This window comes from Lathyrus oleraceus, chromosome 3 (genome assembly GCF_024323335.1).
Source record: "Lathyrus oleraceus cultivar Zhongwan6 chromosome 3, CAAS_Psat_ZW6_1.0, whole genome shotgun sequence".
In the NCBI taxonomy this organism is placed as follows: domain Eukaryota; kingdom Viridiplantae; phylum Streptophyta; class Magnoliopsida; order Fabales; family Fabaceae; genus Lathyrus; species Lathyrus oleraceus.
Window position 1 is genome coordinate 261,511,539 of NC_066581.1, and position 17,626 is coordinate 261,529,164.

Below are 17,626 nucleotides of genomic sequence, written 5' to 3' on the forward strand. Positions count from 1 at the left end.
TACCAAATTTCAAAACACCATTCTCATCAACTCTGAATTCACCACCTTGACCTTGATTCACTAGAGTCAACTTATCAACCAAAAGCACATCGGATTTCTGACCCTCTCTAATCTCATCCAGAATACCACTCGTTAACTTCAACATTCCCAATTTAACACTATTGTGAGTACTCTCACACACCAAACTCAAGTCTCTAAACTGCTCAATTAAATCCAATTCCTTAACCATTAACATAGACATATGCAATGATTTCCGACTCAATGCATCAGCCACTACGTTTGCTTTACCCGGATGGTAATTCAAACCAAAGTCATAATCCTTCAAAAACTCTAACCATCTCCTCTGTCTCATATTCAGCTCTTTCTGATCAAACAAATACTTTAAACTTTTATGGTCACTGAAAACCTCAAATCTTGACCCGTACAAGTAATGCCTCCATAACTTCAGAACAAAAACCACAACTGCCAACTCCAAATCGTGTGTCGGATAGTTCCTCTCATGAACCTTCAGTTGTCTCGAAGCATAAGCTACAACCTGCTTATTCTGCATCAAAACACCACCCAAACCCAACAATGAAGCATCACAGTAAACCTCAAATGGTTCCGATGGACTTGGTAATATCAGAATAGGAGCAGTAGTTAACCTTCTCTTTAACTCTTGGAAACCTTCTTCACACTTTGAGTCCCAAACAAACGCTTGCCCCTTTCTAGTCAACATCGTCAACGGTAACGCCAACTTAGAAAATCCCTCAATGAATTTCCTATAATAACCTGCAAGTCCAAGAAAACTCCTTATCTCAGAAACTGACTTCGGAGCTTCCCACTTAGATACCGCTTCTATCTTAGAAGGATCAACAGTAATACCACCTCTTGAAACCACATGACCAAGAAAACTAACCTCTTCTAACCAAAATTCACACTTAGACAGTTTAGCAAATAACTTCTTTTCTCGTAGAACTCCTAAAACCACTCTCAAATGTTCAGCATGCTCTTCTTCAGATTTCGAATACACCAAAATATCGTCAATAAACACCACAACAAACTTGTCTAGGTACGGATGGAAAATCCTATTCATATACTCCATAAATACCCCAGGCGCGTTAGTCACACCAAAAGGCATTACAGAATACTCATAATGTCCATACCTTGTTCTGAAAGCAGTCTTCTGAATATCCTCAGTTTTCACACGTATCTGATGATACCCCGATCTCAAATCTATTTTGCTGAACACACTCGCACCAACCAACTGATCCATCAAATCATCAATCCTCGGCAAAGGATACCGATTCTTGATCGTCACTTTATTCAGTTGCCTATAGTCCACACACAACCTCATAGTACCTTCTTTCTTCTTAACCAATAACACTGGTGCGCCCCACGGTGACACACTCGGACGAATAAATTTCTTATCCAACAGATCTTCCAGCTGACTCTTTAATTCAGTTAACTCAACAGCAGACATACGGTACGGAGCCATCGATATCGGCCTAGTACCAGGTACTAAATCAATCGAGAACTCAACTTCACGCTCTGGCGGTAATTCATTCACTTCTTCAGGAAACACATCAGGAAAATCACACACCACGGCTAGATCGCAAATCACCAGTTTATCTTTAGCCTCCAAAGTCGCTAACAGCATAAACAACTCTGCCCCATCTGCTACTGCCTCATTCACCTGCCTTGTTGATAGAAACAAGCTCTTTCCTTCCTCAATCTCAGGAAAAATCACAGTCTTATCAAAACAGTTGATATAAACTCGGTTAAACACCAACCAGTTCATACCCAGGATAACATCAATCTGCACTAGTGGAAGACACACGAGGTCCATCCCAAAGTCTCTACCAAAAATACTCAAAGGACAATCTAAACAAACTGAAGTAGTAGTCACTGAACCCTTCGCAGGAGTATCAATCACCATACTCCCATGCATCTCAGATATCTCTAATTTAAGTTTCACAGCACAATCCAAAGATATAAAGGAATGATTCGCACCTGTGTCAATAATAGCTACAAGAGGAAAGCCATTAATATAACACGTACCTCGGATCAAACGATCATCTGCAGAAGTCTCAAAACCCGATAAAGCAAAGACCTTGCCTCCCGACTGGTTCTCTTTCTTCGGCTTAGGACACTGCGGACTGATATGACCCACCTCTCCACAGTTGAAACAAGTCATAGTCTTCAACCGGTACTCTGCAGCCAAGTGACCACCTTTGCCACACTTGAAACACTTCTTCTCAGTACTGGTACACTCATGGATACGATGTCCAGCCTGACCACATTTGTAACACTTAGCAGGGGCACTGGAGTCTCCCCCACTAGGTCTCTTCATCCCACTCTGTCTCTGGAAACCTTTGCCAGTTGCATACGGCTTCCCACGATCATTCTGATTCTTGCCTTTCCTATCAACCCTCTGATGATAACTCTCCGCTCTGGCCTTGGTATCCTGTTCAAAAATCCTGCAGCAGTCAACCAAGTCAGAAAACACTCTAATCCGCTGATACCCAATAGCCTGCTTGATCTCGGGACGTAACCCGTTCTCAAACTTCACACATTTTGAAAATTCCCCAGTAGCCTCATCATAGGGAGTGTAATACTTCGACAGCTCTGTGAACTTAGCAGCATACTCAGTAACAGACCGGTTGCCCTACTTCAATTCTAAGAACTCTATCTCTTTCTTTCCTCTGACATCCTCTGGGAAGTACTTCCTCAGGAATCTCTCTCTGAACACCGCCCAAGTGATCTCAGCACTCCCAGCAGCTTCCAACTCAGTGCGGGCAGCAACCCACCAATCATCTGCTTCCTCTGACAACATATGTGTACCGAACCTGACCTTCTGGTTATCGGCACACTCAGTCACTCGGAAGATCCTCTCGATCTCCTTCAACCACTTCTGAGCACCATCTGGATCGTATGCTCCCTTGAATATTGCAGGATTGTTCTTCTGGAACTCACTCAGTTGACGAGCAGTTCCCAATCCCACAACATTCGGATTCCCTCCAAGTACTCCAGCTAGCATACCCAGAGCCTCAGCAATCGCAGCATCATCTCTACCTCTTCCAACCATCTCTATTCTGAAAACCCAACAAGCTAAAACAATAAGTACTGATAGGGTTACACAACACCTATCACGTACAGGGAAACAAAATAATTACGACTCGACTCGACCGACCAGGCTCTGATACCACTAATGTAACACCCTTCTAAAATACCCCCAATAATTAATTAATTCAACAAAATATAAATCAGAGTAGATATGCAATTTAAGGGTGTCACACTTCACACTTCACACCATTCACCATAATAACTTGTCATGCTCATTTATTAAACAAAATAAAACATTGCACAATTCGCAGCGGATAGAGATCTAATCAATCATGCAAACCATGTAACACATTACATGTAAAGTTGTTCAACAACCAAAATGAAAACAAAGTAAAACATCCCGTCCCGATGTTACATCTACCAGAGCATGACCCACTAAGGAACTACACTAGACTCCAAGCACTAGCTTCTACTCAATCACTGCTCGTTACCTGAAACATAGTTGTAAGGGTGAGTTCCTCAATCGATATAATAAGCATTATAAAATATCATGTAATGCTAAGTAAATTAACACATTTCATCACCCTAATCATATCACACATTCAGCAATGGCAACATCAACTCATAATCATACTCAATACAACACAACACAAAACACACGTATAATATTGGAATACATCCATTCATATTATACACCATACATACATTATGAAATGAGACTCCATGCATGCGGTACCGACTATTCGTGAACACATAGTTCAACCTCACCGATCAAACCCAGATACGGCTACCAAGCTCACTAGTCCCACTCATTTGAGACCTAGTGACTCACTCACTAATTCCTCACCATGGGAATTAGCTACCACCCCAAGGGCTATGCTATGCACGCTAAATCACCTAGCATGCAAACATCAACAACAATCCACAACAACTCACTCACTAATTCCTCACCATGGGAATTAGCTACCACCATAAAGGCCATACTATGCACGCTAAATCACCTAGCATGCAACCATCAACAACAATCCACAATGGACATATGCTCACACTCTAAGCCATAAACAGTCCATCCACAATTGCATACATAATAGATATATTCACAGCATTATGCATACCATCATACATTATCAGCATATTTATCACAGAATCATATCATGTCATGCCAAATAATAAATTACAGTATTAGCACACTCTACTAATACCCCTACTGCTCAAAACAACGGGAAATGATCCCTACTATATCATACACCAATATAGGCCAATCATCAACTATGTACACAATATTTGAATATCAAATTTTCACTTTTCCAACAGTGTTAACCGGTTAACGCCCTGGGTTAACCGGTTAACGCAAAACAGAACACGCTTCCTGGCACATTTTAACAGTGTTAACCGGTTAACGCCCTGGGTTAACCGATTAACGCAAGACAGACAGCAATTTCTCATAATTCATAACAGTGTTAACCGGTTAACACCCTGGGTTAACCGGTTAACGCAAGACAGAAAGCTGTTCCTGCGCTAACACGAACAGAATGCAGAATCCCCCACATTTTTCGCCGTCGGAGGACTTCCGGACCTCCGATTTCGATTCCGTAAAAAGCTACACGTCCAGAAAACTACGACTCACCCAACTATAGATTCAATCACAGTTTTTAACGTAATTTGGTCATCACAATTTGCAACATTCATCATCCAAATTAGGGTCAATTCAATGGCTTATTACTACCCATTACATGTTAACCCATAATACCCATTAAACGACGATAAACCCCCCTTACCTGAGTTAATCCGACAATCCTTTAACTTCAAGTTTTTCCCTTCTTCAACCCTCGTTCTCTTGCTCTTCCTCTTTGCCCTTTTCTCACTTTCTGTCGCTTCTCTGGTTTTCACGTGAAAAACCCTTTTTACCAAATGGAACTCTTTATATATATTCCAACTTTATTATTCCAATAATAATAATCCAATAATATTCCAATTATTTAATTAAATTAATAAATATACTATTAACTTAAATTAAATAATTATCATATTTTATCAGGGTGTTACAATATGGACGCATTGTATGTGCAAGAGAAGAAACTTAAGCGACATGCTACAACTTCTAGTGTTTCTAATTTGCATCATTATAAGCATGGTTATTTGTTTAGTCTTTTAGATTTGCAATTGCAGGAGCTCAATGTTAGTTTTGATGAAGAGAATAATGAACTTTTATAATGTGTTTTATGTTTGAGTCTCTCATCGTCATTCGCAACTTTTGATGTGAATTATTGAGGATGGTTGAAGTTTATCCAAATAATTTTGTAGATGTGCCAGAAGTGGTGGTGGGACACCAGCTTCAAAATTATGTTAGAAGTGTTCGATGTGACCTAAAATTTGCACAATTCAAAGGAATTTCAAATTTTTGTGCAAAACTTGTGGAAGCAAATTAGTGCAACACATTTTTTCAGCTTTGAAGTTTGTGAATAATCAACTATTTAATAAAATGTGTGATTAGTGGTTAAATGACCGCCTTGTGACTTTTATAGAAATACACGTTCTTGGAAATGATTACTGCAACAACTATGTGACAATGATATTATTTTAACTCATTTTCAAGAAATGAATGCTAGACGATTTTCATTATAAATATATTGTATCAAATATCATTATTTATTATTTTTAATATAATTTAGTTCATAGTTTCTTTCTTGTTTAGATACACCAGTATATAACATCTGAAAAATCCTCCCCGGTCTTGAACGAGACTAAATAGTCCGTGATTTTTGAAAGCTTAAAGGCATATTTAGGGTTTTGAGTTTTGTGATATGTGTTTAGGTTTTAATGGTTTTATGTTATGTTTTTGTTTAGGGTTTTTTAATGTTCATCAAAAGTTATTATTATTGTGTATTTTATGGCTTAGGTATATTCATGTTATGTTTTTATTTAGGGTTTTGTGATATGTGTTCTGGTTTTTCTATAGGGCTTGACAACAAACGGGCTTCCAACTTCTATAGATGTTGGTAATAACTTTGGTGCACATGCTACTATTGGAGATAACTTCATCAGTCAGATGGTTTTTCTTTTCGATTTTTCCATGCCTGAAATATTTATGGTTTTAAGTAATAGTTAAATGTGAAGAAAGTTCTCATGATGAGGATAATACATGGACAAAGCTCCTGCTAGTCTATTAGAGAACATGAATTTAAATAAACTTGTTTCTTGTAATAGTGAGAATCACATAGTTCTTGTTGATATGGGGCCACCAGTAAATTTACCATGTTTCCTTATGTTAATATAATGATAGTTACTTTCTTTGATTGCTACCAGTAAATTGTTGACATACTTTTGTACCGTTGAGAAAATTTTTCATTAGGGAGCATTTAATATTGTGGGACTTTTTTTTTGTACCGTACGGAACGTTTCTTATTCACCAGACTGGCGCCGTTGACTTTTGATACAAGTAAGTCGGTCCCTTTCTGAAACCAAAGACTCATGATTCACTAGGGAGAATTGAACATTGTGTGACTTCTTTTTTCTAGAGAGACACCTTTGTGAGAGACACACCACATATTCATCCCAAATCTTAAGGTGATAGATATGTGAGTTCTCTCACTTATAAATGCTCAAGTCTTCATATTTTCAACCAATGCGGAACTATTATCCATACTACTCACACTTGATACATTCTCAACAATAACAAATGTGATTTTTCTTATTTATGTATGTGTTTTAATAACCATCAACAAGAATTCAGTAACTCTAAGTCACATACTTCCTTTTGGCATGAATTTCATATAGAATCACTTTTTGTTCTTAGAAATGTATTAGTACATGTGTTTCTATGAACTAATGAATTATGCACATGGATAAAAAATTAATCTATGTTATTATTGCATAATTACGACATTTATCACTTTAATTTAATCTCATTTTATGTTTATAGTGAAACAACTATCCCTAATATGTTATTGATTCTAACTCGGTGAAATTGACCATTACTAGTGGAACACTAAATCTTACTGAAGGTAGATAATAAGTGATTAAGTATTTTTTAACTTATAAAGTGAATTCTTATAATGAGATTAAGGGCCAATTTGTTTTAACTTTAAAAAAATAGATTTTTTCTTTTTATTTTTTAAAATGGATTCTACAAAAATATTTTTCAAAATATTATAAGTTTTTTTTAAATTTATTTTCTATAAATTAAAAGATTGAATTGTTCATTCTATAACATAAATATACATTATTGAAGATCAAAACATAGTCAAAATCACAATATTTTCAAAAAGTTGTGTCTCAAAAATGATTTTTATGAAAAACTATTTGAAATAGCTTTAAAATTAAGTGATTTTTTAAAATTTTGATATCCAAAAAAAGTTTCGATGAAATGATGAAATACCTAAAATAACATTTTAAGAATAACTATTCAAATCAGATTTTCTTTTGAAGCTTTTATGAAGATTTTCTTTTTAAATTTTTTTTAAACTAAAATATATAACACTATAAAAATCATTTAAAAAAAAGGCAAAACAAACTGGTGCTAATTATCATAGGAAGAGATTAATCTATTATTTTGTCTTTATTCTGATATAGATGTTTTTTCTAGATTGGAATGCAAATTGGTGAATCCTTCCTGTCATCGATAAAGTCAACTTTTTTTAGATGTTGCTTCCAAATTAAACTGATATGTTTTCTTCTATTAGAAGAAGATCACAAAAATGTTGAGTTATTTTTCTCCCACAACTTATTTCTTGTTCTGCTCAATTTAGTTGCAACTTGTGAGGATATGATAAGTGGATTTTTTGTGTGTGTGCAGAATTACAAAGTTGCAAGGCTTTTAATCCAAAATTGTTGAAAGATTTCTAACATTTATTATTATTTTCAATGTTGTATTTTGCTTGAGTTTTTGTATTGACTATTTATCATGTTTAATTCTAGTGCGATTCAAAATTCTGTTGGGTGTGGGGGTTTTAATTTGGATCTTGTTTAATTATTTATCAATAAAATAAAGTCATGGATGAATTTTTAGTAGGTGATTTATCCCTATGTAAATTTATGTAAATAATGTGACAACATAAATTAATGAATTTTATTATGTAAATCTATGTAAATAAAGGGACAACATAGTTTTTATGAAGTATAGTTTAGTGCCTTTCTTTAATTTTCAATATATGAAAGAAAAAAAGAATAATAGATTTTAAATTAAATGAGGTCCAATTTGAGTTTTTTTTTTCCATTAATTTAAAATTTTATAAATAAAGAATCTTTGTTATTGGGCCTAAATCACAGCGAGCCCAATAAATGCCCGTGACCCGCAAAAATCCAACATGTCCAAACCGTTAAAAAATGGGCAAAAATGGGTTACAATTAAACTACGATTTGGCTGGGTGAAGGTTTTTGGCCCAAAACCGTCCAGCCCAGTCCGACCCGTTGCCCACCCCTATGTATAGCTAGAGGATTAGACCTGATCCAAAAAAAAGAACAAACCAAAATAGTATAAACGACACCTAAATCACCCAATATATTGAGAGGTCACATAAATCTGACAACCCTTCCTTAAACTCATTGGTCAAACAAATATAAAATATAAAATTAAGTAAATCAAACATATTTGGGAAGAATTCCTCTCTAATGAAATGAGGTAGTGAATCCCACCACCAAAAGGCAAGGGCGGGGCTGGTGATGTTTAAACTCGCCCATGCCCCACTGCCATGCCTATTAGTGCTCTGCTGCTAGATTTGATTTCTTCTCTTCTTGATTATTAGATTGATTATTTTAGGTTAGTAAGAGTTTATCATTAATATTTTATAACAATTAACACAAAATATATTTTAAATAATTGAATTTTGATTAATTAATAGTTTATTATGTTAATTCATATTTAATTCATTAAATAATTAATATAACAGGCTCAAATTTATTTAATTCATTTTTACTTGCACTTGGATCAAATATACTTAAACAAATTGAGTTTTCTTATTCTTATTTTGTTAGGAGGGAGTTTTGGAGTATTTTTTTACCCTATATACATATAATATGTTTATCTCATTTTAATCACAAGGAACAAGGTTTTGTGTAGTCTACAAACTAGATCTTCCTTTTCTTTGATGACCAAATCAAGAGGTTGGACTATGAATACTTATTCTTTTAGAGGGTCATTGAGGAAGTTTAACTTAACATTAAAATGAAAAATGGGTCATTCTCTATTGCAAGACAAGGCAATTACCAACCTGACGGTCTCATGTCTTGCAATTGGTGAGAAAACTTCATTATAATCAACTCCTTATTTTGTAGAAAGCCTTTTGCGACAAGCATGCCTTTGTGTTTGAAAAACTTTCCTTCAGGATATACTTTGAGCTTGAACATCCATCTGACTGCAATAGCCTTCTTGCCTTCAAGTAACTTGGTTAATTCCCAAGTTTTATTTTTCTCTATGAGGGAGAGTTCTTCAACCATGACATCCTTTCAAGCTTGTTCCTTGATAGCTACTTGATAATCAATGGACTCAACATCTGTAAATGTTGCAAGATGCAACATTTCTCCATTAATGCATGCTTCATTATTAGGGACTAGCTCACAATCAACTAGTCTCTTAGGAACTTGCCTTCCACTTTATAGTCTGGTTTGTGTTGGTGCATATTCTTCCTTATTAACATCCTCAATTTCTACTATATTTTTAGTTCCAACTTCCTATACATCATAAGTTTCAGAGTGAACATGCACTAAAGTGTTGATAACATCATTGTCTTTGACATTCAGATTCCAGGCTTCATCTTCGAACACTTTCAGATCTCTGCTGATGGCAAGTTGCTTTATATCAGGATGAAAATAATATATAGGTTCCTGTCTTGTGGTAGCCTACACGGACCATTGGCTTTCTCTTGTCCTCCAGCTTCCTTCTTTTGGCATAAAAAATATGCTTGTAACACAAGGAACCAAAAATCTCCAAGAGATTTACACCAGGCTTCCTTCGTAGCCAAGCTTCCTTGGGAACTTTGTTCATCAATCTCTTTGTGGTGCATCTGTTCAAGATATAAGCAGCAGTAGATACAACCTCACCCAAAGCTCGTGTGGTAGATTTTTCTGCTTCAACATGCTTCTTGCAATGTTGAGAATACTTTTGTTCCTTCTTTCTGCCTAGCCATTGTGTTTAAGAGTGTATGATGCTATGACTTTATGAATGATGACTTAACTTGTGCAAAAAGAGTCAAAATCCTTAGAGGTTTACTCCACCATTTGTTCTCAAGATCTTTACCAGCTTGCCACTTTGTCTTTCTACCATTGCTTTGAAAACTTTAAAGACATGTAAGGCTTCACTCTTTGCTTTGATTAAGAAAATCCCTAAAATTCTTGAGTATTTATCCACAAAGGTGATTAAGTAATTGTTTCCACCATAACTAGGCACTTATCATGGTTCACAAATATCTAAGTGAACTACACCAAGTCCTTCTTTGATTCTCATAGGAAGACTAGACATGAAGGCTAGTATAGGTTGTGTTAGACTTGAGACTTCACACAAGAGGGGGACGAGGTGAATTGTGTGGTTTAGAAAAAATATGGTTTTAAAATTTTTTGGGAAATAAAGTCATAGTTGAAATACATTTTTAAAACTTAGCAACGGAAAATAAATTGCAAAAATTAAAGGAGTTAAGGAGAAAGAGGAACGCCAAGAATTATTGAGGTTCAGTAAAAAAACAAAAGGACCCATTCCTCTCCTCAATAATTGATCTTTAGAGTTTCCATTAATATTTTGAGAGCTTTTAGAAGGAAAGAAACACAGTCACCCTTATACAAGGAAATCGTGATTGATCTTCAATCACAATATACAAGACAATGGATGTGTGCGTTTACATCTTTTCTTCATAGTGAGCTTGAGAGTGAATGAGTCAATCTTCATTCCCAAATTGTTAATTTAAGCGATTAGTCTTCTCTCCAAAAATAAGGACCTTGGAACGGTTAGTCTTCAAGTTCCATAACCTTTGAGCTCAATACATTGGTTTTAAATGAGATAACCAAAAACATGTGAGATTTTAACACTAGGTTAATCTCGAACCCGTGAAGCTTTTAAGTATCAGACTAAGCTTCAACCTATCTTGGTTTTAACACCGGGCTAACCAAGAACCTAGGAGATTTTATCATAAGCTAATATTCAACCTAAGCTAGGATTGACATTACCCAATCCCAAACAAAAGTTTTTTACAGGTTTATCTTTAACCCAAACAAATCCCTAATTGGACAATATTCAATCAAGGTATACATAAAAGGTTCCCTTGGTGAATTTTATAATTCTACCCATTGTCGAATTACAAAATGATCTCACTCACGAAAGGAAATTTCTCACAAAAGTACTTAGGCTAAAAACATAGTGAGAGAAAGTTAAAAAAATGTTTAGAGAGAGTGTGAGAGATGAAAATATCAAACACAATTCTGGATTCTTTGAAATGAAAATTGAAACCTTTATTTATAGATCTGAGATTGACATAAAAAGGAATTTAAAACAAATGCATTTTATCGTTATCTAATCGATTAGAAGTTAAAAATACTCGTTTGTAAGTTCTATAAAAGAAAGGAAAAGATTTCTAGCCGTTGCACTAAATCAAGGCGCCTTCAAGATAGATGGGCCTTAAGTTTAAACATTTCTAATCAATTAGACAAATGTTCTAATCGATTAGATAAGTAAAAAAAAAATCTTCTAGCTAATTTGACTACTCTCAATTCATATGACACAACTTTCAAATGTTTTTCAAAGTATTTTCATTTGGTAAAGTATTTTGAAAAGGGTTTAGTGTGTGTGTGTACTTTAGCCTCATACTTTTAAGATAAAGTTATTTTACTTTTACAAACGTTCACTCATTACTAAAATAGGATATCACTAATGTTAGTTTAGGAGATCACCAAATATTGGTTCAAGCCTTTGTCAGACATTTCTCTTTATGTTGACACATGCTTAAGTGGATTTAAGATGAGACATTATATTATTCTTTGTTTTCCATCATCGGATCGTCAAATTTATCAAATCCTAAAGATAGGTTTTAATCTTTATCCGTTTAATCACTCATGCTTGAATTATTATTAGTTGTCATCTTAGTTGTCATAATAGTTGTCATCATCAAACGTTTAATGTCCTTGTTAAAAGCATACAACCTGCAAACATAAGGTTCCGCTGGTTGCTTTCCAACCAAACATATTGGGCATGAGCTTTCAGGTATTTGTAACTTAGGAACTCTAATGACCATCCATTTTGGACTCAATTGGCTTAGGTTTTTGTAGTTTAAATGACCATACCTCTTGTGCCATAGCTCAACTTCATGTTCATGAGATGTTGCAGCAAGACATCTTAGTTGAGAGTTTTGGTTGCATACCTTGAAGGTTATATTTTTTGACAAGCAAGATTTTAGGATTAGTATCCTTTTGTGATAAAAAAATATCCAAGCAATTATTCTCCATGAGCACTAAAAAACACGTTTGTATTAGTTTCCCTACACTAAGCAATACATTCTTGATCAAAGATGCCTTACCATCCTTCTTTTGTATGACTACATGTCTCATTCCTTCATCCCACAATGGATTTGTCGTCATCCATTTTGATGTTGGTATTCCTATTTGCATCAAAAATCAATCAACCAATATTTCCTTCTAGTCATATGGTTGTTGTAACCATATTTGTGAATTTGGAGCCTCAACCTTAGTTGCATCCATGAGAATAACTGGATCTGAGTCCGAGAAAAAATATTCTTGAGCAATTTTGGCCTCTTCTTCACCAATCTTATACTTTTATCATTTTCCTAGCCAACACTCATTTGTGTAGTGACCCATCTTCTCACAATTGTAGCATTATACCTTCCTTTTGTCAAAGGTCATTTTTTAACTTTGGTTCTTGACAGACCCTCCACCATTCTTGCTTGATGTTTCAAGGTTGTCTTCACCATTCTAGGACTTCTTTCCTTTGTCTTCTCACACCTTTCTTTGCTTGCATCTAACTTCTTGAATTTGGCAAGAAGTGCCTGTTCATCCTGTTTTTCAGTTTCTCTTTCAACTACCTTCATTTCATGGGCTTTAAGAGTGCTTTGTAAATCTTTCATCTTCATGTTATCCAAGTCTTTTGTCTCTTCAATGGTCACCATTATGTGATCAAAGAATGGAGACAATGTTCTCAAAATTTTCTCAATGATGTCCACCTCGTTAAGAGATTCATTACATCGTTTCATTTGATCTGTCAAGGTCAACAATCTTGAGATACAGTCACCTACCTTCTCACCATCTTTCATCTGTAATGTAACAATTCAAGTTGCCTCCTCAATGTCTGTAGCTTGATTTTCTTGACTTTGGAACTAGTTTCACTAGCAAATTTTCTCAAACACCTTCAAATCAACACTTTGATGAATGAGGAATAGAGCATTGTAATCTCTTTTCTTGTCTTCCTTGTGAGCTTTCTTTTGTGTTGCAGTTACATCTTCAGGTAAAGCTTCAACACCTGTTTCCACCATATCACAAACATCTTGTGCACCAAAAATTATTTTCATTTGAGCCACCTATTTGTTCTAATTCTTGCCATCAAGAACACATAAGTGTGCTATAAAATTTTCATGACCCAACATGATTGATATCTCTTACAATCACTTGAGTTCTCTAGGATCAACAAAGCTCTGATACCAATTTGTTGGGGATAACAATTTTGAAGAAGAAAATAAGAGAGTAATTGTGAGGAATTATGAAAGTGAGGGAGAAGAATGTAATTGCATTGAAATATAAGAGTTGTTTATATATAAGGGAGTTTTACTTGCTCAACAAGTAATCATCTCATAACCAACTAGAAAACAAAACAAACTACCTCTACTCTAACTGACTACTATTAGCATAACTAACTTCTACATGATAGTTTGGATTAAACTCAACAATAATAAGTTTTTTTCCGGTTAGTCAGCAAATATGAAAGAGGTTTGTCAACTTGCTTCTCAATTTCATTTCACTTATATTTTTCTGAGAACATTATATCAGGTAATAAAAAGACCAAAAGCACCCAATAAAAAGCATCATCCGATTTAAATCAACAAATCTATGTCTCATACTGTTTGTATTAGAACTTAAGAGTCATAAAGGGAATGAACAATGACCCCATTAATTCTATGGTAATTTTAATTAGCTTGTACAAGAGTCTTATAGCCAATCATATACTGACTACAAATAATAGAAGAGAAAGAAAACCATAATAAGTGTATAATCAATCAGTTGAATTCTCATCACAATCTCTAAGGTGCTCTTTCAATGGTTGTCCTAAAGTTTCCCAATTTTTAGTATCCCATGCTGGATCAATTTCAGGCAGTTCATAGTCATCTGGATGCAATGATAATTGAAACTCAGGTAGGTCTGGTAATGCTTGGAGACCCCTGCATCATTAACAAAATTCCAAGTTTTGAATACAAATTATATTTCAATATGAACTTAGATAGAACATAAACAAAAAAAAAGAGATACTTACTTTTCTTGCTCTAAAAGATATCCATACATTTGATACTTCTTTGATGCAATTTCAGGAATTTTCTGATGTAGAAGTTTCATAACACCCCATGGTGGAGGAGCCCTTCATAAAGATACAAAATTGTATACATAAAAGTTTATTCTTTAAAAAAAGAATATACACAAGAGTTTATTTATCTCTATCAGTTGTAAGATTTTAGACAAAACGAAAAAACCAACCTTGTGACTGGAGCTGCAAGACAAAAACTCAAACAGGCCTTTTTGCTTTCTGCCAGAAGTTCTTCTGCGGCAAGAAAACAAGACACCGCAACGATGTGACAGCTCGGTTCATTACCCTTGTCGAGGATCAGACCATGGTAGTAGTACGCAGCAGCCTGCCAACATTATTAAAAAAACTGATCATAATTGGATTTTCATATCATTGAATATCTCCAAAGTTTACTTTTTGGTGGAAAGTACTTAATCAATGTTGATAGCATTACTAACCTTGGATTCAAGGAATTTCCATTTGATGAACCTGAGATGCTTCTTTCCATGTCTTTGGTTGAAGTCACATCCTGATAAGCAGTGATAAGCCTGCTCATAAAAGTGAGAAACACTTCAATCAGATTTGTCTCATGTTTTTGGAGGCTCTGTGTAGGGTAGCTACGGTTTAACCATGACAAAACAATTAGAGGCATTGTTTAACCACGTTTTAACAATGACAAAGATTTATGAGGTCCTATTTAAATACGGTTTAAACATGACAAATTTTAGGTCATGTGCGATAATCTGCCTTGCACGCCCTCGGTAACGGCCCTGACTTCTATATTGGAGAAATAACATTATGAAATGGTGCTCAAAGGATTGAAATAAAGACCTGAGTAAAGTAAATGAGCTGTTCACATGCCAACCTCCTCTTCACAGACAAAGTAGCTTTTTGACTCTCCACAGCAAGGCCAAGCTGAATCTCAGTTCCCTTAAAATTCATCAAGATAAGCCATTATTCCTAATCTAGAAGAATTAAATGCTACCATAAGTAAACCTAGAGATTGATCAACAAGTACCTGGCCTAGTGCTTGAATAGCTATAGCCTCCAATACACCCTCTTGCAAATCATGCGGCAAAACTTTCCTGCATATTGTTTATATTGTTTCAACTTTAAAGTTAATTCTTTAATAGGGTGTTCAATTCTTGTAATTTCAAACATAAAATTTGTGTGACATTCATACCTGGTTTCAAATGGTATTTGAGGAAGAATTTGCCTAACACAGAACTCCAAGTATCCTGATGCTTTGATTAACAAATCAACCGCCTCCCTCTTGCTATCTGATATTACAAAAATGCACAATCAATAATTATTGATTCTTTAATACGATTCACAGCGAGTTCATCAGAATCACGCTGACAGAGTGATTTTAGCAAAAACTATGTCCTGTAGTTTCAACAAAATTACAATGTCACCGTGATTTTATCGTTCCGAACACACATTTAGATGTTTAAAAAAACTTATATATTTGCACAAAACCTGAAGACACAACCCTGAATCCGGATTCTAAATGGTCTTTCGGGATCATAAGTGAATCAGCCTCAGAAAGTGTCAGCATAGCCATAAAGTGAACAGAAGATAACACCTCAAACCACACATTTGCTAAACTACTATCCTGCAAAACCAGACATTAACATGTTTAAACAAAAACTCAAAATCAATGATGAAAAAATGAAAATTTAGAATGATATTACAAACAAGTAATCATACTTGTCTTCCATCTTCGAAGTTTTTCCACTTGAATTCTATTAGTCCCTCAAGACCATTCTCTGCAACATACAAAAAATTATAACTCATTTGAGCAATAAAAAAAGATCATAGAGAAAATAAATTATTAATTTTATTTGGAGAAATTTATGAACCTTTTTTAGTAAGTCCAATGAGAACAGATAAGTATTCATTCAAAGCTCGCCGCAATTCGGCTATAGCTGATCCATCTGACCATCAAATACGCAAATTTTCAAACAATCAAAACATCTTGAATTCTTTTTCCATTCATCATGATATCATAGAAAAAAACTAATAGAATTCATATGAACAAACCGGTATCTTCTGCTACCAACACAATCTGGTTCCTTAGAGAAGACAATTTATCAGCAAGATCCTTTGGAATCAATCCTTTGAGTGATCTTTGTAGATCAGATTGCACTGGAATTCTGATTGATGGAGTTAAAACAACTACTTCATGAATGGTTGATTTCTTCTTCTTATACACAGAGTGAGTGCACCCCATTTTTCTAGCTTATGAGGAATATTTTCAAGCATAACATCCTAGAAAAATTCATTCACCATCCATTTTCACAGATTAGTGAGCATTGATTAGTTGAGAAAATAGCATGTTAGGAAAGAAACAGTTGCAAATGTGTATGACAGAAAGGATAGTTAATATTGGTAGATTCAAATGTGTATGATTCATTAATATATATTAAAATTTTATAAAATGCAAATAAATACACACATGCACACACAAGTTGAGAATAAAAGGAATAATAGTAATAAAAAAAGGACAGAGTTTGGAATAATTAACTTACTGGATACAGATAGGAGGGGAGAAGAAGGTGATGACTGATGAGTATGTGATTATATGAATCTGAAGCTCAAAAAACGAGACATATCTCACATGGTGATGGCGTAGAACTCTCTGCTTCGTTGCAAGAAGCACGTTCAATTCTTCTATTTTGTTTCCTTGAAGGACGTGCTGTGGACTAGATTTATTTTTTAATATTTTGCTGTGTTTATAAACATACATGCATTTGAGAAGTCAATAGTATTAGGATTTTTTATGGGCCGGCAAAAGGCCCAATAAGAGAAAGCCTCAATCATCAGTTCCAGACCATTCGCCGGAACGATGAATGTATAGACCAATTATGTTGTAGAGTTCCACACTTAATCCTGGCCATGGATCATTTATTATTATTGGATAACATCTAATGGTCTCTCGCATTTTAAGTCTTGAAGTATGGGACACTTTAGTCAAATTTCATATATAAAGTGTCTCACGTTAAAAAATATGTATGATTCAAATTCATTCTCACTGTCACATTACTCCTTATTCTCTCTGTGACTTAGACATTAGAGTGTTAACCTTGCAGGTCA

The 17,626-nt window shown here is 34.9% G+C and overlaps 1 protein-coding gene across 1 annotated transcript; it reads right to left on the minus strand.

The window, feature by feature from the left end:
* Positions 1-14,046: 14,046 nt before the first annotated feature.
* LOC127129143 (uncharacterized) lies at positions 14,047-17,244 on the minus strand. The gene is made up of 12 exons (XM_051058430.1): positions 17,062-17,244; positions 16,574-16,801; positions 16,393-16,467; positions 16,241-16,299; positions 16,010-16,145; positions 15,714-15,810; positions 15,549-15,615; positions 15,362-15,460; positions 14,989-15,078; positions 14,722-14,876; positions 14,504-14,605; positions 14,047-14,411 (listed from the first exon to the last, which is right to left on the minus strand). Exons 2-12 carry the CDS (start codon positions 16,761-16,763, stop codon positions 14,246-14,248), a joined length of 1,236 nt encoding a protein of 411 aa, XP_050914387.1. The 5' UTR covers positions 16,764-16,801; positions 17,062-17,244; the 3' UTR covers positions 14,047-14,245.
* Positions 17,245-17,626: the final 382 nt, after the last annotated feature.

Excerpts from the sequence above, each read along its gene's own strand:
- LOC127129143 (XM_051058430.1), bottom strand. The coding sequence starts at position 16,763 with ATGGGGTGCACTCACTCTGTGTATAAGAAGAAGAAATCAACCATTCAT. Across the intron at positions 16,468-16,573 it reads GTTGGTAGCAGAAGATACCG|ATGGATCAGCTATAGCCGAA; the intron begins GTTTGTTCATAT and ends TTTGATGGTCAG. Across the intron at positions 15,461-15,548 it reads CTATTCAAGCACTAGGCCAG|GGAACTGAGATTCAGCTTGG; the intron begins GTACTTGTTGAT and ends ATGAATTTTAAG.